Genomic DNA, 23,151 nt, shown 5'->3' with positions numbered 1-23,151 from the left:
GCACTGAAAGAAAGGAAACGATACTTAATTTAGACATAAAGTAGATTGACTGTTGGAAGCAAAATTCTATTCATAGTCCCCACCCAGGGTGTGGAGTGCTGTTCATACTATACTCACAGTACTGGTTCCAACTCAATCTCTCATAATCAGGAATGTGCTGCCAACCCACAGAGCAATGGATAGGGAGTGTGTGGTGATTACACCACAAATGACACGACAACAGATACTCTCATTAGAAAACAGACAATTTCTCAGATCTTGAGATGGAGTAGAGACAGGTGGAAAAGAAAATACTGGGAACAGGGAAGAAGGGAAAAGCGTATAACAGTACAGTCCTATGCTGAGGTGAAAAGAGTGAAATGAAAAGAATAAAGCAAAAAAAGGGAATGACATCAAATTTTAAAACTAGTTTCCATGAGAGAAAGCTGTTATGTTTCTTCCTGCCCCTCCCTCACTGCTTTATGAATGTAGAAAACTATTAATAATCATCATAATAATCTTATAATGTTTAAACTTCAACTACAATTTCTTTCTTGGGATCTTTTTTGTTCCTAACTTTATTTTGTTCCCAAAGAAATTAGAGCACTCAATACCAATCACTGCTTTTTGATAGTTTACTCTCTTATGCCATCAGGTACAGGATAACCATCTTACAGATCCTACCGCAGTAGAGCCCCATCAAAACACTATCCAAAACAAAGCAAAACAAAATCCCACTATCTGCCACAATAGAGGATATGACACAATGGAGCTCCACCTTAACCCATATCCAGTGTGGTTTATTGAAGGAAAAACCAAATGAGCCTCTATATCTTGTTTTACTGTATTAAAAATTATATAATTTTACTAGGAAGAGACCTAAGGGGTTTGTTTAGGTGGTTAGTTGAATGTCCAACTTCCCAGGCAGTAAAATATTTTCCCAACAATATATCTGAAATGTTTCTGGTTTCTGCTTGAAATCAGAATGGCAGAATAGAAAAGATCTTATTCTGGGGCTTCAGAGACCCGGATTCTAAATTCAGCTCTGTTATGATTTATGAATTATGTCTTTCCTTTGGCAAACTAGTCTACTCTGGGTCTCTGAAAATGAGATGTTTGATTTAAATGATATCCAAATTCCTTCCAACACCAAACTCTGTGATTTTAAAGTCTGATTTCCCCTGTGCTAGTTGGCTGGTTGATGCTGTCAGCTGAGGAGATGCTATGGAGCTGATTTAGGTACAGGCTCCTTTCAAGAGGATGGGGCCTGGGCTAAGGTAAGGGCTATACATTTGAGGTTGAAGGAGACAACTGTCCTTCCCATTAGTTCAATGAATCTCTTCATGTGCCCCAAAGAACAAACTGCAATTTAGCAATTTCTTTTCTTCTGACTGTTGTATTATCCCAGTGAACACTGCAACACATCCTTTTTTAAAAATTAAGAGGTAACATGTAGTGGGAAATTCTTAGACGGAATGCTGAAATCTCTCATGGAAATCTACAATCTCCCATAACAATGGAAACTTTATCATTAACCAGTTATGTGATCTTGGGTACATTATTAAATCTTCAGAAGCCCAGGCACATGTGCTTTAAGACCTCTTCTAATTCTAAAATTACTGATACCCAGTAGCAACTTCCAATTGTAAAGATCACAAAAACTGTATAGAGTATTTTTTTTTTTTTTTGCGGTATGTGGGCCACTGTTGTGGCCTCTCCCTCTGTGGAGCACAGGCTCCGGACGCGCAGGCTCAGCGGCCACGGCTCATGGGCCCAGCTGCTCCGCGGCATGTGGGATCCTTCTGGACCAGGGCACGAACCCGTGTCCCCTGCATCGGCAGGCGGACTCTCAACCACTGCTCCACCAGGGAAGCCCCCAGAGTATTAATATTTTTAAATGCTTTAGTCCACAGAAAAGGGATCTATGAAGCCTACTATTCATAAGAATTAAATGAGATAAATGGGTTTATATTATTTTCCATTTTTTTTCTTCTTTGTATACTAGCTGAAATCTTCATATTGGCAATCTGTACTTTGCTCGGCTAACATAAATTATCCTACCTTTAGAAAAAGAAAGCACAGCATAAAACCAGTAAATTATTCAACTAAATAACTAATAAAATTATTGCTTTTGAATTCCAAACCTCAAACATTCCTTTCAAACAATGCTTTTAGTCTAAAGCAAATATAATTTATTACTACTTGCAAGTTACTATATAATAATGGAGTTTATTTAAGGTGCTATATTTCCATAATAAACCAACATTTTCAAGGTGTTCTGTTTTCCTTAACTTGGTTATAAAATATACTCTGGGGGGAAAATGGGTAGGTTCTTTGTGGGAGCAAATGCTTTTGAAAACTCTTCAATACCAAAGAAAGATTTCAGGATAGAAATTGTCCTATATCAAATAATTGAAAGCATATTTATTTTTAAAAAGAAATCTTTTCCTTTTCTTTTATCTCTTATAATAAACCTAAAATTTCTAAATCTGGAAATTTTTTTTTGTAACAAGTTAGCATTTTGAAAAAATAAGAGTTTACAGAGATTATATATCATCTTTGCAGATATATATATGCATATCTGAAAACAAGTTGGTCTATTTGAGTTTCCATAGTACACTTACACACACATGCATGCACATGTTTCCCAAGAAGATAAAAGACTTCTATGCAAACTAGGACATAATTTGACTTAATACTCACTTTATAGGAAATCCCCATAAATCACCTATTCAAACAAAACATGTTAAACAGACTATTTATTGTAGCATAATTTAACAAATTAAAAATATTTTCACTAAAGTTTTGATGTTTTACTATTTGACTCTCAACCAAGGTTCAAGGGTAAAAAACACTTTCCTCACTTCACTAATCCAAACTACTATTAATTTACCAAATAGTAAGTCAGATAATCTTTTGAAACGTACACCTGAAAACATTATAAATTAATATTTTAATATTTACATGTTAAGAAAATATACCAGTCAACCTTTTAAATGTTAGAAACAGTCATCTAAACTGGTGTGTATCTTCACTATTTATATTCTGAGACAAACATGGTTTTATCTATTTGAATCATTGAGGAATTTTTTTTTCCCACAATGGGCAGAATTTCTTTACATAAATGTCTCCAAGAGGGAATGCTCATAAGAATGTCAGGATAAATTATATTCATATGTTAGCAGTTGTGCAACACTAAATAGTCATGAAATAAAACTTCTGAAAGGAGAGACTTTATTTTAAGCTACAAAGTGACTGCTTTTTGCTGTCACAACTCTAAAAGTTTACTTATCAGAGTTAAACAGTGAAATCATGCATAAAACAAATTTCTAAGTTTTTATTTTCATTGAAAAATAAAAGTCTTTTTAAGTCTTTGAAAGTTTTTAGATCTAGGTTATATTTGACCATCTCATAATGCTCGCTAATGTTTTTAACAATGCAATTATATACAAACCCATAATATTAGTTAAGTGTTCAATAATTTCCTCCATAATTTCAATTTCCCCACTTATTTGCAACTCCTGTATTGAAAAAAAAAGTGCAAAACTTCATTTATGAGAAGTAAAGCACAATGTGGGGTCTATTTTCAGTCCTAGAACTATGCTTAAAACTTAAGTAACAGACCAAACCTTTAGCAGAGTACTGTCAAGGTAACCTATGAATCAAAAATATTCACTAGGACATGATCTTAAAAATGAATATGACCCTTGATTATGTTACTACTCTCACTGAACTAGAAGCACCTTAAAGCTCCCTTTAATCACCTATGTTCCAGGGGTCTAGAAGCGGCAGTTACAAAACTTTAATCTTCAAAAATGTAGAGGATTAGGGACTTCCCTGGTAGTCCAGTGGTAAAGAATCCGCCTTCTAATGCAGGGGACACAGGTTCAACCCCTGGTCAGGGAACTAGGATCCCACATGCCACAGGGCAACTAAGCCCTCGTGCCACAACTACTGAGCTTGTGCGCCTTTACTAGAGAACCCACGTGTGCAGAGCCCACATACTCTGGAACCTGCGTGCCACAACTACAGAGCCCACGTGCCCCGGAGCCTGCACACCACAACTAGAGAGAAGCCCACACACTGCAAGGAAAAGCCCGCACACCTCAACGAAGATTCCGTGTGCCACAACTAAGACCCGATGCAGACAAAAATAAATAAAATAAATAAATAAATCTTTTAAAAAATGGAGAGGATTAGATTGAAAATTCTTATTTTGCCCTCTCTTCTACTTATCTATACTAAAAACAGCCTTTATCCATGTCTAGAACATAATTTTGTTCTGTTCAATATATTGTACTTTGTGTGTGAATAGGTACTTTTGAAACAGAGTTTTCCCTTGTAAATAATAACTGATAATTTATGAAGTTATTTTATGCCCCCATACTAGGATTGTAATAATTTGACTTATTAATCACTTTACATTCACTACCCAATTAATTTATTTGTGTTAAGCCCATTTTACACATAGGGTAACTTAAGACGGAGTGATTAAGCCCAGCTGCTGAACTAAGGATCACATAGCTACTGAGTTGGGTAAATAATTCAAGCCTAGGCTGTCTGACTCTAAATCTATAAACCTAAACACTATGATTTTAAAAATGTAGATTTAAAACTTCATTCCAGACCAAAGAAATTATAATCTCCAGGAGTCGTGTCCCAAAATGTGTTTTTTGAAGCTGGTGGTTTGGGAACCACTGTACTGTCACCAGTCTACGCTGCCTCCCTGGGATTGCTGATTTTGATTAACTGCATCTAATTTCCACGAACCAGTCCTTTACAGAAGCCTCCCACAAGATAGTGCATGATAGCCGGTGCTGTGGAGGATTAAAAAGAAGTAGAAAACATGGCTCCTGCCTACCTAAAACATTGAGAGACTTATACAGTGGCTGGACTGGGTGTGTTTAGTAGGGATGACTTTGTGGTAGCACTGTACTTTGATTAGGGTTTTTTGTGGAAGGAAGAACAGAAATTGATAGAGAAGAAAGACGCTAATTTGGCTACAAAGGTTTGGCAGTGGAAATAAGACTTATGGAATGGTTTACTAACCCTTCTTTATTTCAAAACACAATTTTAAATACTTCAATTCAATTCTCTCTCAAACACACACGAAATTACTAACCTTCTTCATTCATGGCTTCTCTCAGAACCTGAAGTTTCTTTTGTCTTTCTCGGATTCGGTCCAAAGCACTTGATATTGCTGAGGAGGTGGGCAATTCTCGTGTGTGAAACACTGGATCCATTTTCTGAGGGCCAAAGATATCCAAAGCCATGCTTCCATCTGAGTATCTTGCCTCCTTTTTCCTAGGAGTAGTTGAAGTCCGTACTGTTACCGCCTCAGGCAGACAGTGTTGGTGTCTGTCAGTCTCCCCAGAAGAGATGTCTCTGTCACCTGTGCAAAGCAAGTCCATGGATGAAGCCCAAATCTTCTTCTTGGGAAGTGCATCAATGCCAGGGATAGCTTTTTTTTCTGGGCCACTAGTTTTGAACTGGTAAGGGGAGCAAGAATTTTCAGAATCTTCATGTCCAGAGTTATTATCTGATGAAATGTCCTTGAAATAAACTTCTTCATATTGTGTGTCTCTGATGGACAGAAATCCCATAGATTTACTAAGCCCTTTGTTAAGAAAGGTCTGATGAGAGAACGGAGACTTGTATGTGTCTAGTACATCAGAAGTAGAGCTTCTTCCTGGAATGATAAGAATCTATCATGTATGCACAGAATTTTTAGAAAATAACTGGAATGTAACCTTACTACTGACAATGAAAGTGGTGGCAATTTCCTAATTCTCCGAATGGAGGAAGAGAGATGAAATGGGATGGTGGTGATGATAAGGGAAGTGGAAAGAGATGTTATGTTTGTATAACTTTTCATAGTTCAATGTTTCTAACCTAATGATATCAATAATATATTGAACTTACTTCTTAAAGTAGCATTATTTTATATTCAAAGGTGAATGATTTGATTTTAAAAAATAGATAAGAGTTTCTGATACTAACCAGTTTGGTAGAATATTAATTATTCATGAAACGATTTGGGGTAATAATAGAATATGTAGTATACTCCTTTAACTTCTAAAGATATAATTCAAATAGGTATTATTTCAATATAAAGCCCTGCCATTTTCTGGTCATTTAAATAAACATGTTCAAAGAAGAAACAAAGAATTCTTGCTATATTCTGGATGGAAAAAAGATTGTACTATTTGGAATTCTTAAGTATCAAAGTTTTATTATGATTAGATATGTTTTCAGAAAATTTGATTATGTTTGAAATCCACACAATTTGACTGTGTTTAAATTATGTAAGAAACAATTTTTCCACGGCAGACCACCATGTACTGAAATAGTTTTTCCTCTCGAACACAATGTATCAATATTTGTCAACTAGAAGAAATTACCCATTCTTATTTATGCTTTAGTCTTTGATGTAGTTAAAACCAGTATGCCATTCTAATTTTTTTTAAGGCAGCAGTCTAAATGCATTGAGGCGCAGCAAAAATGTCCAACCAGAAATTTTTTGAATTCATAGATTCAACAACAACAAAAATCACACATATATATGGCTCCACTATTAAAAAGAGAAATGTAGAAAAATAGTTACTAACCCAATAGCCCATAAACACTGAAGATTTCCTGCATGACCTTCTGTGATCCCTCTTTGATAACCTATTTGCTATGGTTACAATGTAAAATGATGACTAAAACCTTCCTGATAATAATAAATTGTTTACTGATTCATTTGAAGAAGTCAATTGCTTCTTCAGGGTAACAACTATAAGCTCTAATTCCCTGACCACGAATTTTACCTTAATAATCATAGAAAAGTAAATTAATTTCAGAATGGCAACACATAATTGCTTGAAAATTAGATTCAAATGTTTTCTTGGAACTCATTTTCCCCCTGAACATGGATCCACTCAAGTGCAAATAAGGATAACATCGCCTATTTGGGGGCACATCATCTATAGCAGCGGTCCCCAACCTTTTTGGCACCAGGGACTGGTTTCACGGAAGACAATTTTCCCACATACTGGGGGAGGGGGATGATGGTTCAGGGGGTAATGTGAGCGCTGGGGAGCAAAGGGGAGCAGCACATGAAGCTTTGCTTGCTCGCCCACCACTCACCTCCTGCTGTGCAGCCCAGTTCCTAACAGGCCATGGACCAGTACCTGTCCGTGGCCCCAGGGGTGGGGACCCCTGATCTACAGAATACTGGGAAATATACCACACCACATCTAGACACATAGATTGCCACAGACTTTAGATTCTAATATAAAATAATTTTAAACTGATAAATATGTCTATCTTACAGTATTTCAGTGAATTACATTCTTAAACCACATATTGACTCATTAATTTAAAATTGTATTAAATATACAGAACAAAGATACTCTTAAAATTGATAGAATACAATAGATAAAAAATAAGAATTGAAAGGATTTACAGATCATAGAATCACAGATGAACTCAACAATTTGCCTTCTTTTACTATCTTGACTACCAACAAGTAGTCAAAACTTGGAGAAAATCAAACAAGTGGGTATTTTGGCAGCACCATAAATTCACGGTCAACCATTTCGGACACTCAACATCATGTGCTAAGAGTAAGTTCACTCACTTTCCACAACTGATTCATTTTCCCTCATTCTTCAGATTTCCCACCTTAACTCTCATCTCTCTTTGCCTGATGAGCTGGTCTCATATTCCACCAAGAAAATAGTTGTCAGAAGACAACTCATTTTTCCATGATTAATTCTACATATCTACCCATGTCTGCAATCTTTTCCCTACTGTCTCAAAGGATGAAATTTCTTACCAAAGGCCAATTCCCGATATGTGTTCAATTCCTCCCTCCTCTTAGTTTATCAAAGATTTTATTTCTTTGGTTAATTAACTTCTACCCTCTCTGCTTCCATCTTCATTATCCCCCATTTCTACTGAGTCATTCCCATTAGTACACAAAACGTGGTCTAATATCTCTATAACAAAACCAAACTAAACAAAACCTCTCCCCTATTACCACATTTCCCCTCCAGCTACTGCTGTCTCCAATTTCTCACTTCCCATTCATTATTCTACCCACTTTAGTCAACTTCCCATTCCTCTACACCTTGGCAACTCTCATCATATATCACTGATGATACCCATATTACCAAATCCAATGGACACTTCTGCATCCATTTCTTACCTACCTCTCAGCAACAACTAATAGTGATGACAATCCCTTAACGAATCATTTTCCTCTCTGTACAAGCTTGGTTTCTTCCTACTTCTCAGACTGCTCATTCTAAGTCTGCTTTTCCTCCTCTACTGGATATCCAAATGTTGGCTTTCCTCAGATGTCAGTTTTAGAACCTTATCTTTTCACTCTTTCCTTATACAATTTCACCTATTAACAAGGCTTTAAATATTATCTACATACTGACAACTCCCCAATTTATTTTCTTGGCACTGATCTCTTCTGGGAGCTCCAGTCTGAAACAACTGGACCTTCTACTAGTATATCTCAGAAGCACCACAAACTGAACATGCTTAAAACTAATCTTTTGCTTCCCATACCCAGAGATGTCCATTTACCCTGGTCTTTCCAACCTGAATGAGTGGCACCATTATCCAACTGATGGCTCAAAACAGAAATACGGGCACCCTCCTGAAACCCTTCATCTTCTTAATTCCCCATATCAAACCCATCAGAAAGTGCTGGCTATCTAAATTCTCAAAGATATGTTACTCCGTTATTTCCAAATCCACTGGCATCACCCTATTCCCAATTAACATTATCACTTGATTATATAACTGCAATGGCCTCCATGCTTCTTTTTTCATCCGACGACCCTCCACCCAGCAGCCAGAACTAACTTTTAAAAACACATTCCATGACGTCACCATCCTGCTTAAAGTCTCAAAGGCATACTATTGCACTCCAAATAAAATCTAGACTCCTTTTGGGCATGCCACTTGAATCCTTTTTAGTCTCATCTCCACTTTCCTTATTCCATCCAGGCCACAGGTTTTTCTCTGTTAAGGTCTCTTAAATGTTAGGACCTTTCTTATGGTTAGTTGTTTCTTATTCTATAGTTTTATTTTAAATATGACTTCTTCAGTGAAGCTGACTACTATTGAAATAGATCACTTTCCAAATGTATCATGAGTCTATTACATTCGTAACGGTATATTATTCTCTTTTAAGTCATTAGTATTTACCAGCTATCTATTACTGGGCCATGGTATCCTAAAAGAGCCATGTCTTCTCACTTGTCATATGAAGCTTAAAACTAATTGCTAATAAGGTGGCTCTTGGACAACTATGGCTTTATAAATGCTAGGTTTTTATTGCCTTTATAAAAATTAATAGATATAAAATATTTCAGTTCATGGTTATTAAAAACTTCAGAAAGTTATTTTAAATTCTTCAGGGTAGAACAAAATTATAATGAAAATAATTCATTTAAAGGTTTATATTAACTTCCTACTCTGTTTCTACAAAATATGGCTCATTTTGCTTTATATGTTTGGAAATCACGTTGTGATAGCTAACTTAACATCTCATGACTATTACTTATAAAGTAATGATTTTGAACCACAATTCTCTTCTAGTAGCCAACAGCACAAAGAAAGGCATGGTGACATAGGAAGAGAAGTGAGAAAGTAAGATGGCGGGGGAGGGAAGGGAGAGGGCAGTGATACTCTTCAGGAAAACAGCAAAAAAACTGTGGAAGTGTGAAACAAGGTTCAAAGTGGTACGTATATACTTGTTACAAATGCTCTAAAGTAAAATTGTAAGAGCTATGAGCTACAAAAGCATTAAAGGGAGAAACTGAGTGTGGATGACCTTTCGAAGGAAAAGAAAGGAAGTGGTAGGAAAGAGATGTTTTGAGGTAGGTGGTTTCTCCAGTGGATATTCTAGCCTAGGACTGCTTTTCTTTGATTTTGGGGAAAAAAAGGAGACATATCTTTAGGTAGAGACACAGAGAGGTGGATTTCAGCTGGTTATAAACATACTATTCTTAAATCACATATTCCTAACTGGCTGGAGTCTCAATGCGTTTTGTCATGTCAATGATGCTCACTATCTTCAACTACACAACAAGATATGTAATTGCCTGATTAACACTTCACAGGTGGATAAAATACATATGTCATCATACACAGCAATATAGTATCATAGTTGCTTTGTGTTGCTAAAGCACTAGGGAAAAAATTTCACTAATCTGGGAACTCAAAATTAGAGTTCAAATATAGCATCTGGACATATAAATGAGGAAAAACATGGAATTCTAGGCCCTCTTATTAGATGCTTCAGTCTAGTAAACAAGTGAAAACCATCTACTGTTAATACCAGTGTCACCTCAAATAACTATATTTGAGACTAGACAAAATGCAATTTCTTCAGATGCTTTCCAGATCTTTCCAAACATGTGCCCAGGCTATTATAATTACTTTATTAAACAAGCAAAAAGCAGCACTGAAATCATTAATTAAGTTCACCTAATAGCTATGCTCACTACTCATTTTGATCACAGGAAATTAAACTAATGGTATTTCTGAAAGCAATGCCATTGTAGCTACTTTTTAAAAGATTTCAGGTGGAGCTTTCTGTGGTATTTTCCTATCCTGGCAGAGTTAGAAGCTCCTTCATCTAAACTCACAGAGCATGCTGGACCTCTATGAAGACATTCTCTCACTGTATTAAAATTAACCATTTTATTATATATCTGCCATCACTCCTACTCATTTCCTCACCCCCACCCCCAACTGGAACAATAACGTAAGGGATCATGTCTTACTTGTTTTTGTATTTACTGTTCCTGATAAAAGAAATTCCAAAAAAAATGCTTGCAGAATGGACTGGTTATATAACTTTTGAAACCTTTTAAAGTCAATTTAGGTAGCATAATCTACCAGAAAGATTACTGTCAAAAGATGGGGTTTTAACTAGCTTTGTCATTCAATCCCTGAGCTGGGGCAGGCCACTTAATTTGTTTCTCACTTCCTCCATCTACAAAAATGTGGATAAAATTTGTTATGTCTTCTTAGAGGTGACAGGATAAACGAACTAACCCATTTGAACTATTATGAGCTCTTCTGAACAAGTAGCAACATAAAGTTCTAAATTTTGTTTCTATTTTATTTTTCTCAGCATATAATTATCTGAGGGAGAATTTAAGTTATTTTGAGAGAAAGTCATAAAACCAGAAATCAAAAGATCTCCTGGTAAAGTTTTAGATTCTATAATTTAAAAAATTAAGTTATTCAGAACAGAACAATTAGTGACTATAGGTAGATTTTTCCACCTTTAAAGATGCTCTGAGTTCGGAAACAGTTTACAGACAACATTAGATTACATACAATTATAAGTATTCAAATTTAAAATGAAACCAAAAACATTTTCTTTCAGAGGGTACGTAGTTTGCTAAAAAGTAAATGGCAAACAATAAATAAATGTTGAAGAGCTATGAATAAAAAATTTTAAGATCATAAAGAGTATTCATAATATAACATATTCCATTTATTAAATTAAATTGAAAAAATCTTCCTTGTAAAGTACATTGTGTTTTAACTATTTTTGTTATTTATGATGAACATTATCCTTAATGGGATATCATCATTCATCTTTCTCCTCACACTGAGTCTCAAAAAATTCACAGCATCTCTTAGAAGCTAACTTCAAAATGACATTTCACTATTAAAAGAGGCTCCCTGATTCCCCATCTGTCTTCACAAATGTGTTCAGGTACATAAAAAAAGAAACATGATATTATCAATACGCCCAAGTTCTGAAGCACTATCATGCTGATCTGATCAAGGTGTAGGTTTCCACCTTAAGCTTTCTTGGCAGGAAATGTTTGATTCCTTTCTGCTTAGTGAAGCCTTTTATCAGCATTGACAGTATTATATAACAGAGTGGAGGCACACAGCCCACTAGTTTAGGCCTTAGCTTCTGTAACAGATCTCAGAGATAAGATGTAAGGAGAGACCTTTTATGGTCATTTACTCATAAATGAAAAATTTTACTGTTAAGTTTTAGTTGAACAATCAGATCACTTAGATACGAGGCATTATGTCTAAAATTGCTTACTTCTTTTAATCTAATTCTGTATCTCACTGCCCATCTTGACATTTTATTTATTGAGAATAGTGGTCAGGAATGTAATAAACTAAGTTATCACTACATAAAGGCTTTAGGTTGGTCTGCATCAAAGAGAATGCCTTACTACTAATGTAATACGACAATGTTGCGTTGCTGCAAGTGACCACTGACAGTTAAGAACTGGCACTGCCCAAAGGTAACACCAGTGTCCTAGAAGAATATTTCTTCTTCATGAGTTAATTTTTTTAATCTTAAGAGTTATATTAATAAGTGTGTGCCACAGACTATTAGTTCCTAATTGCTTCTGTCTGGTAATGTCTGTAATTAGTATACTGTGTGGATTCTGTCCTTGAGATGTGGTTTTACAAATTTATTAAAGATAAATTAAAAGAGACTTTGAGCAGTAATATTTTCCTTACTGCTTAGCAGTAAGCAATGGCTAAGACAGGCTGAGGATCCAAAAGGCTATTGTTTCTTTAAGTATAAGAACCTCTAGTTCTACCCCAACTACAGGAACTAATTTAGGTTTATCCTGAGTGACAAATTGTAACTCCTTACAAATTCTCTTGAGTTTAGATATTGGAGAGATTGTACTCTCCAATAAGAAGATAGGATTATTAGAGAATTAAAATCTATGGACAGTCTATTTACAGATTTCTCTGTTAATTTTCTTAAGTTACTACAGTCACTTCTAGATTATCTGCATTTGGACAGTCTATTAGTCATAAGAATTCTAGAGCACTATTAGACAGTAATACTAAGTCTTAATATTACAAAAACAAAGTCATAAATAAAAGGCATTAATACTTTGGTTTAAAACTTCTGATACATTTGTTGTTATAATAAAATAGTCTAACAACATGAGCCAAGATGGTGAACTAAACTACCAGTTTATTTTTTACTCTGCACACAACTTAAGGCTTAAAATAGGCTATCTAAAAAATTAAATCATAGTCTCATATATTTCTTTTCAGAACCATTAACATTTTATTACAAATGTATTACTATATCTAATATTTTTATAAAACTTTTTCTCATACTCATTCAATCAACAAACATTCATTTAACACGTACAAAAACTAACATGCTTAATAGTGGATTTTCCCCATCTCTAGCATCTATGTGTCCAGAAAGCTTAATTTTGTATATGGTTTTCACAAATATATGTATATATGTAAATGACAAGTAAATAACCTGCTATTTAAAATATGCTATAGATAAAATGTATAACCAACAAGCAATTACTGTATATCACAGGGAACTCTGCTCAATACTCTGTAATAACCTAAATGGGAAAAGAATTTGAAAAAGAATAGATACATGTGTATGTATTGATATAACTGAATCACTTTGCTGTACACCTGAAACTAACACAACATTGTTAATCAACTATACTCCAATACAAAATGAAAATTAAAAAAATAAAACAAAATAACTTACCAGTAAAAAAAAAAAAGTATGTTATAGAGTTGGCATAGATTCATTTCAATCTCTATTGCTACCTCTAAAATGTTACATAACAATTGATGTCTGAAACAACAAGACTCTGAATCATTGAAAGTAATATAATCTAAACTATGTTAACACTTGGGAGTCTTTAAAATTTGATAAACTAAATATGGCGGGGTGATCTTTTTCTGCAGATTCTGTAGATTCATGATGAAGAGGGATAGAATGGGGGAGTCTCATATATTTGGGAACATTTTTTATTCTTAGAAAAAACAAACTATCTTTAAAAATTAATAATAATATAACATATTTACTAAATCAACAAGTAACAACCAAGCATACAAACTTCAATTTCATATCCTGGCCACTTAATGACAGCAGGAGATGACAGAAGGGAGCTACGAAAAGAGAGAAAGAACAGGAAAGAGAAATAAGGAAGCAAGGAGGAGGGGAGAAAGGGAGATAAGAGGAGAATAAGAAGGAAGGAAGAAATAGAAAGATGATAAATAAGAGAAACAAATCATTTCTTTTAAATCTAACGTTTACTTATTAAAGTATTCACTGTGGACCTCCCTGGTGGCGCAGTGGTTAAGAATCTGCCTGCCAATGCAGGGGACATGGGTTCGATCCCTGGTCCAGGAAGATCCTACATGCCGTGGAGCAACTAAGCCCATGTGCCACAACTACTGAGGCTGTGCTCTAGAGCCTGAGTGCTGCAACTACTGAGCCCATGCGCCGCAACTACTGAAGCCCTCATGCTCTAGGGCTCACGTGCTGCAACTACTGAAGCCCACGTGCCTAGAGCCTGTGCTCCACAACAAGAGAAGCCACGGCAATGAGAAGCCCGAGCACCACAACAAAAAGTAGCCCCCACTCTCTGCAACTAGAGAAAGCCTGCACACAGCAACGAAGACCCAACGCAGCCAAAAAAAAAAAAAATTCATTGTGTATCCTTGAAAAAGACTCATTCTATTCTAAAACAGGGAATTGATTCAAAATTTGATAGATTAACAAAGTGCTGCTATTCTTAGCACCAAGGTTCACATGATATCTTACCTCAAATCCTAGTATTGTTTTAAGATAAAAGAAAACAGATTTTTACCTATGAGAGGAAGGTACCTATATATATAAGGACGTAAGTATAGTAAGAAAACATAAGGAAGGGTTAAAAATACTTTTTTAATTGCCATCAAAGCATTGTAAAAACTAAGTTAAGCAAAGTCTGCCTTCTTTTCTGACCCATGCATAAACTAATAATACATGTATTAGAAACAGAACTTTATGTAACCCGAAGTAAATTGACTATACTGATGATATGAAAGCTAAGTACCTTTTCAGAAAAACAATCCTTATTCTCAATAAGTAAAATGAAAGTACCAAAACAGACACAGAACTAACTGCATTATTACAGAATCACTCCATTAGAAATGATTTCATTGCTTTTCTTTGACTTCTTAAGAGAAGCAGTACACTTGCTTAGGGCACATCCTTCCCTCTCAGACATGAGAGTTCTGAATTCTGCAAAACTTTTAGTCCGGATAATCAAATGTCTATATTTAGTTTTCACAATGAGAGTTTCTCATAGGTTTTAAATAAGATAGCTGTGCTCTGATTATCTAATTAAGCAGTTAAACATCTTAACATTTTAATCTGACTATATCAATTAGAATGTTTTATTAGAATATATTTAAGCAATATTTACATTTACTTTAACCCCAGCTTCAAGACTTAAGACAATAAAATATTTCACCCACAAAGTATTTTTGTTAATGTTTAAATTATAATTATCAATATTGCTTGATGAAAAGAGAACAAAGATAATCAACAAAAACAAAAGTTCATTTTATAAATAAGCCAAGCTTGAAACTTACCACTGAAAAATAAACTTTCAGATAAAAATTTAGTTTTTCTACTTCCATTTCTTGTGTTTTGAATTTCTATTCATTTCCTTAAAAAATCAATTTAATAACTATGTAGAACCTATAATTATCCAACGCTACTGGCAAATAGCAAGACCACTCTTCATCAGTCTTTACTTAGTCAGCATCATATAACCTAAGTTAGTATTTGGTAACTCTAAGTCATGAAATTCGTTGGTCATAAAATCAATTTAGTGGGGTGCGATTAGCATTAAAAAAAGAAACAGAATAGAAAATAACAGTATGCAACAAGACTAATGTTGCTTTCTGAAACCTTTGTTTTAGTAGCATTTATGTTCATAAATATGTGTTTTGTCGTACTTTAAAATGTATTTTTAATACAAAATACCATGATAAAGTAAAAAATGATATTATTGCTACAATAACAATACTGGGAAAGAAATTATTTACCATGGTGTCCTGATTGTATTAACATTTTCTGCATAACTATCATGGATTTATATATTAATACACATAGCATTCCTTATCTGTACGGTGCCTCCACTTTGCACACTTATGATGATGGTCACAATTACCAGATTTCCAAGCTAGGTTAAGTATGATTTTGTAAAGGAAATAATAACTAAGGTTAAAGCCTAAAAGTTTCCTATTAATATACTCTTACCTGTTGGTAATCCTTTTCCTCTCAATCGGTCTCGGATAGTCTGGCTTCGATCAGGCTTTTGCTCACTGTTACGGGAAAGCTGATCCGTCTGTACATAGGTAATCAAAAGTCAAGTTTGACAATAGAATCTCCCTTTTATTTTCATGGTAATTGTCTACAGAATGACACCAGTTAGATAATTCTTGGAGAGGATAACATTTAAGTAAAAACACTCCACGTCTGCTATTGTTAATATATATTCCTTGGATAAGATTTATGTAGTTTAGTTTTGGCCAATTCATCTTCAGGAAATAAAAGCCAAGAAACATCTGTCAAAGACTAATCTGCTAACTAGGGAACAAAATTAGCCAAATTAAAGTAGTTAAAATGAGTTCCATTTCAAAACAACATACTTGAAGTATTCTTTTTTTTTCCAAACTGATAACCACTTTCACCTCTCAAGTGTGACTATAATTTTAAAACCATATTAATTCTGGTATGATAAAGCTCTCTCCTAACTGCAACTATGCACTGAGGGTGCTGATTTAAATTATTTTCGAAAATAATTTTCTAGATTTTGCCTGCCAGAAATTACATTTGAGAAATATTTTAAACTAAATAGACATATTGAGGGATGACAAATTTAAATCAATGCTCTTTTGAGACACTTTAGAACAAAACGTTTAAGTAGTCTTAAACTTTAATAACTTCAACCGAGGGCACTTGTTTAACATAAAGCACATCAAATTCCACATTACAAGGGGTGAAATGTTAGAATACTGAATTTATTCAGCTGATCAATTAGAGGAGAAACTTCAAGAAGTAAATGTAAGGAGAGAGAATGGTGAAGAGAAATTACTTAACTCTGGCACCAAGAACATGCACACTTATCTGTTTACACACACATACACACATTTTAATATTCCTCCATGAGTGAAACTTATTTAAGTATGCATTAAAAATCCATTTAAGGTAGTATTCGAGGTATTATGCTTCCTACCTATAAGAAGACTTAAATGGAACTATTTCTGAAATGATGTTATCGTTTAAATTATATAAATAGTACTGGTCCACATTGCACTATATTGGCAGTAACTGAAGAGATAAAATCCTGTATCATCTTTGTGAATTCCTGCATTGACACTACTATTAATAATAGTTGTCATTTACTGAGCAATTACTATAAAGCAGGCACTACCTTAAGGGCTTTACAATACTTTATGTTAATTATCTAAAAACCTCATGTGGTACATATTATTATTATCTTCATATTACAATAAAGGGAGAAATAGCAAGGAAAAATTCTAAGGACCTTGAAGCAGCTCATCAACATTGAAATAATTATTTGCAAAACTGTTCAGTAATATGGGTGGATGGTATGTACCATTATTCCTATTTTACAGGTAAGTAAAATTGAGGTCAAACATGCTATATAAATCAGTGGAAAAACCAGGACAACTAAGCTGGACTACTGACTTTTACTCTATGCTAATTAATTTTAAGTAAGTAAGTAAGAATTATAGTCACTTGTAGTGAATTTCACACTGAGTGAAAGACTAACTCGTTCTATCAGCGACTGGAGGCAATGACAGCTTCCAAGGAGCATAATGGCTGACAGCTAATGGCTTTGGGGTCAGAGAGATCCAGATTCCAATTGTGTCTCTGTCATTTACCATGTGTGTGGCCATGGGCAAGTTATTTAATCTATTTGAGCCCCAGTGTCATTATCTCTAAAATGAGGATGAAATTATCTCTTGTAACCTGGGGTTGTGATGAATAAATGTGAAAAAGCACATAAGTCATTCAGCACAGTGCCTGGCACAAAGTAAACACTTAAAAAATGGTAGCTGTGGGCTTCCCTGGTAGCGCAGTGGTTGAGAGTCCGCCTGCCGATGCAGGGGATGCAGGTTTGTGCCCCAGTCGGGGAAGATTCCACATGCCGCGGAGCGGCTGGGCCCGTGAGCCATGGTTGCTGAGCCTGCGCGTTGGGAGCCTGTGCTCTGCAACAGGAGAGGCCACAACAGTGACAGGCCCACGTACCGCAAAAAAAAAAAAAAGGTAGCTGTGAGAGTTACTTCTGCCCAGTGATGTCCAGGAGACTGGCAAGAGCAATGGATGAGGGGAGTGTTATTATTTCTACTTAGAAAGGCAGGCTCTCTACATGCTGATTCCAACTGACCTTTCTATTCTTCTCTCCCACTAAACAACCCCACAGCACACCCCATATCAGACTTATTACTGTTCCTCAAACATCCTGCTCTTTCCCATCTCACCGCATTTGTCCAAGTTTACTTCCCTCTGCCTGGATTACCCTTTCTATCTAGTCTACAGGATCTAGCTCAAAGTGCTATCTTTCAACCCAGTCATTACTTGTATCCTTTCCCCTCAAAATCTCATAGCTTTTAAATCCCTGGCTGATTAATAGGAAACATGCCCATAAAGTGAAGAAGTTAGTACAGATCAACGTTCCTCAGAGTGAGTTTTTACAGAATATCAGTATTATGAGAAGATCTGTGAAAAAAGGCCAATATAAGTTTGGGAAATGTTTCACCTGTGTGCCTATCCCTCTTGAGGGTTAGTAATACAACTTAGTGTATTAAAGGCTCTGGGAAGTTCTATGGTGAAAATATACTTAATTTTCCTAAAATAGTTTTTCCTCAACTTTATTTGACCATAGAGAAAATTTTTTAAACAAAAATATATTTCAAAATATCTGGGAAACTTTGGTCTGAATAGAAGATCAAAGTTTTAGTAGCTTTATCTTTGTTCCAAAAAAAAAAAATCACATACAGGAATATAAACAAATAAATCAGCTCTAGTTAAGGAGGGGAAATAAACAGCCGAGAACTCTCTTCACTTAGCCTCTACTACCTCCCTTCCTCTGACTACAGAATCGCAAAGGCTCCTTGGGGTACAGTTTACAAACCATCTGCCTAGAAGACTTTATGAGCCTGTTTCTTATCAACTGGCAAAGCATGTGGAATTTGGATATACCCCTGCCAGCCATACGACATCCTGGTTAAGATGGCAGAACTAAACCCTTAGGGATGAGGAATTAAGAGGAAGCCAGCAAGAACCCTGTGTGACAGCAGTAAATCTAATCCAAAGCCTACATAAAGGAGGGGGACTCAGGCACCATAACCTAAAGGGTCAGAGCAGATAAAGTTTAGACCTACATCAAATATCAAAAACCAAGGGGGGGGGGTCCCAAACTGGAGCAAATGGGATAGAATATAGCTTAAGAAATGCAGCAATGGGACTATTAGATATAGAGATTGTTAGTCCTGGGATTCTTCATATCTAAGACAAGAGAGAAAACAAAGGAGTCCCAGTTTTGGGACAATCTAGTAGGGATACAAGCATGCATCCCTCTTACATACCAGGTGCCAATGTCCAAAGAAGGTAGGGAGGGTTTGAGAATACCTAAGGGGTCCAGACTAATAAGTGAGCAAGAAAGAGGTATAAAGCAACAGAAAGTGCACTTAAATAATTCTAAAACCCATTTTGCATGTCCATACGACTTTCACAGTAGGTAGAATCACTTACTGAAAGCTCCATAGGAAAAGATGTAAGAAAAGAGTCAAGAAGACTTCTCAGCTCTAACATGCTGTGATTCTATAATACCTGATAGAATAAAGTTCTAAAAAAAGACTAACTCCCATAAAATCTAGGAGACTAAATTATTGCAATGGGTTTCTAGATTTTTAAGTACTGTTTCAAATAAACAATTAACATTAGAACCTGAAATTCAATCTCCTGTTCCTAGTCTTCACTGAGAAAATGCTATCCACATTTAAAGAAAATTTTGTGAAATGCTACTAAATTTTAAAGTATGACTATAGGAACCAATCGGAACTGTGGCTTACCCCAGAAAGATTTCCCAGAACCAGTTTTACCAACTGCTTCACGTAGGAAAATGAGGGTGCACAATTGCTATTCCTAATGTGGGCACTGCAAGCGTCCAGGACAGTCCGAACAGAAACCCGAGCATAAATAACATCCTCACACATTCCAAGCAGTATACTGTTGAGATGATCTCCAAGCTTGATAGGCTGCATACAAAGAAAGAAAAGGTAATGTTGGCAAGTGTGAGTAAATCTAACTAACATGAGAGAAACCATTCCAAGGGTCACAGGAACCACACCAAACACACCTGGAGGAAATAAATTTCTTACCTAGTAGCATGTATATTTGACTGCATTTTACATTTTTATAATCCAAAAATTTTATTAGCAGAAGTTGGTTAACAGACATCTCCTAAGGTAGGAGGTATTATAGAAAAACTCTGAGGTGTTTTGGTATGATTAAGAAATGGAATGTTTTGGTTATCCAAGTATTTTGGTAAGCAGTTTATATATATACACTACTTGGGGGGAATAAACAATTTCCTAACATTTCAAAAAAGGAATATATTTGATATATATTTAATGTAATTTGACACTCATGATAACTTAGAAGAGATTTCAAATACTGCAATGACTCAAGGTCATTTAAATATAAGTTGTCATTATGCTGGTGAAACAGAAGCCAAAATGTGAGTTTTTTTTTAATTAGTTGACATAATTTATAGAATATTATATCTAAATGTCCAATAATCATACCAAGAAATGCAAATTAAAACCACAGAAAGAAGTCACTATATATATACTCAGTAGAATGGTTAAAATAAAGGACTGATAATACGAAGTAGTGGTGAGGAGAAAAGCATTGCTTATGGGAGTTTGAACTGGTACATCCACTTTGGTTTAAACATATGCTTTACCTGTGACCCTTCCCTTCCACTTCTCATCCATTTGGGTATTATATTTCATCTTTTAGAGCTCAGCTTAGCAGCAATGTCCTTTAATAAACCTATTCTAACCCTCCAAGTCTAGTTAGAGGCTCCAACGCTTGGTTTTCCATAGCACCCTCCATTTTCTCTAACATAGCATTTGTCACATTGTGTTGTAACTGGTTATTTTGGTTGTCTATACCTGTGATAGGACTCCACAGACATGGAACATTATATTCCTAGTGTCTGGTACAGTGTCTGACATAAGGTAGGTGCTTAATAAATACTTCTGAATTAATATTAAATATTTCCAAAACAGTTATGATATCTGACAGTGAAATAGAAGTAAATGTTTATACTTCCCATCCAATTTACACATTATAGATACACTGACTTTATTTTCAGTTACCAGAAAAGAGAAAGTGTTAAATTATAGGCTGTGATCACATTTTACATGTAAGTTAGGTTCTATAAAATGACCCTATTATTTCCAGTAATAATTTAAGTTTCTCATTTATATTTATAGAATTGAAACTGAGGAAAGTAAATATACAGTATTTTTCATGATGTAAAATGAAACCAAACCAAGTTGAAGACTATCATTCGTTTTTCATTGATCTTAAGATGTCTGAATTTTAGAATATAAGCCTAAAATACTTACTGCTTCTTAATTTGATTAAAAAAAAAAAAACAAAAACACAGTTACTTTTGTTTGGAGTTCTAAATGCCTAAAATGACACAATTCTGTATGCTACATCTTTGATGAAATAGTTATTTTTAAATTTTTGATTATATTTATTACTATGTTTACTATTGTGTCTTCAAGAGATCAGTTATTTTAGAAAATAAAGACTAGAAGCAGCCCAATGATCATCAGAGCCTAAGGCCCCACAAAGTGTTACTTTAATATCTGTGTCTGCTGCTGCAGGAGTAGTGAAGTATGATTTTGAAGTGACAAGAGAAAAAGTAATGAAGTAAAACTCTGAGACATAGTTAGAGCTACTATTATTCCTACAGTTTTTGCATCAAAAAAGGTTATCACTTTCTGTTCAAGAATGAATCATCAAAGAAATTTACAAGCCCCCTTTATCAGTCATTAAATTAAAAGAAATAAAGTGGACTCCCATTTCTCTCGCTATAATTTTGAAGAGGCTACTATATTTCACAGAGTGAACTGTTGAAACAGGTAGTGACTGCTATAATTCTAAGAACAGTCTAAGAAAAATAATTTCTTTAGTACTTTATTATTTCATTCTGAGAGTGTGACATTATTAATGTGAACAACCAGTGTAGAAACACTGGTGTGCCTGACAACACACTGTAGAACACATAAATACAAAGAACTTCTTAAAAAGTGTAAAGTTGTACAAATGTGACAACTTGACTTACTTGGCTCTGAGGTACTTCATGATCAGCCCCCCAATACAATGTCATTCCAAGAGAATAAATATGGATCTAGGAACAGAATTTAAAAAAAAATCATTTTATGTAAAAACTTAATTTAGCAAGTACTATATATTCATGACTTTGCTCCAAAGAAAGTGCAACACATGATTTGAGAAAATCATCATTTCATATTTTGCATTAAAGTATGTGAGAGCTTAAAACAGAAAATAAGACTGGAAATGATCAGAACAGACTTTTTTTTTCCCCCTCAACTTTCTAGACTGTCTGCTATGAGTAATCATTTTTATTAGTTCTTACTTAAAGTTTCTTTATGAAAGCTCAAGCAAATATGAATAGTCTTACTTTCCCCTTCTTTTACAAAAGGTCAGAAATTTAAAAAATTACTCGACACCTTGCAGTTTTAATTTAACAAGACAGGCATTTCCATATCAATGTTTATAGATCTCATTCTTTTTACTGCTGCATAGAACTCCATTTTGTGGCTATAGCATTGTTTACTTAACTGATCTGTTATTAATGGGCAATTAGAATTTTCCTAAACTTTTGCTATTATAAATAATGTTTTAGCAAACAGCCTTGTGATGTCATTTTGTACATGCAGGTATTCCTCTTGAACTGACTCTCCTAGATTATGAATAAAAGAGTAAATCATCTATAGTTTTGATACATTTTGTCAGATTTTCCCCACAGATGTTTTATCATTTTGCATTTCTACCAGCAACATATGATTTTTTCACAAGCCTTATTCATAGAATGTGTTATGAAGATTTAGATTTTTACCAAACTGAAGAGAGAAAAAAAATCTCATTGCAGTTTTGATTAGCATTTTTCTTACTAAGAATGGATGGGGTAGCAGTAGATAGAGAAAAAAGTTGGGTCAGAAAAGATTCCTTTTTCATTGTCTGTTTGCTTCTTAAAGACTGAAAAA

The 23,151-nt window shown here is 34.8% G+C and overlaps 1 protein-coding gene across 16 annotated transcripts in view; it reads right to left on the bottom strand.

Moving 5' to 3' along the window:
* Positions 1-23,151, bottom strand: part of PTPN13 (protein tyrosine phosphatase non-receptor type 13) — a 235,696-nt gene that overhangs the window by 115,179 nt on the left and 97,366 nt on the right. For 14 of the 16 annotated variants that reach the window (XR_010943112.1, XM_067736501.1, XM_067736502.1 and 11 more), the window contains 4 exons: positions 22,206-22,271; positions 19,912-20,097; positions 16,067-16,154; positions 5,102-5,668 (listed from right to left, as the gene is read on the bottom strand). Coding sequence is in view for 15 of the 16 variants with exons in the window: in XM_067736501.1 (XP_067592602.1) it covers positions 5,102-5,668; positions 16,067-16,154; positions 19,912-20,097; positions 22,206-22,271 (907 nt within the window). In the remaining variant the exon portion in view is untranslated. The remainder of the gene's footprint in view (positions 1-5,101; positions 5,669-16,066; positions 16,155-19,911; positions 20,098-22,205; positions 22,272-23,151) is intronic. The other 2 variants (XM_067736507.1, XM_067736510.1) reach the window with 2 other exon arrangements.

This window comes from Pseudorca crassidens, chromosome 4 (assembly GCF_039906515.1).
Source record: "Pseudorca crassidens isolate mPseCra1 chromosome 4, mPseCra1.hap1, whole genome shotgun sequence".
Classification (NCBI taxonomy): domain Eukaryota; kingdom Metazoa; phylum Chordata; class Mammalia; order Artiodactyla; family Delphinidae; genus Pseudorca; species Pseudorca crassidens.
Note: the sequence above shows the minus strand (reverse complement) of the source record. Positions and strands in the feature narration are given on the sequence as shown.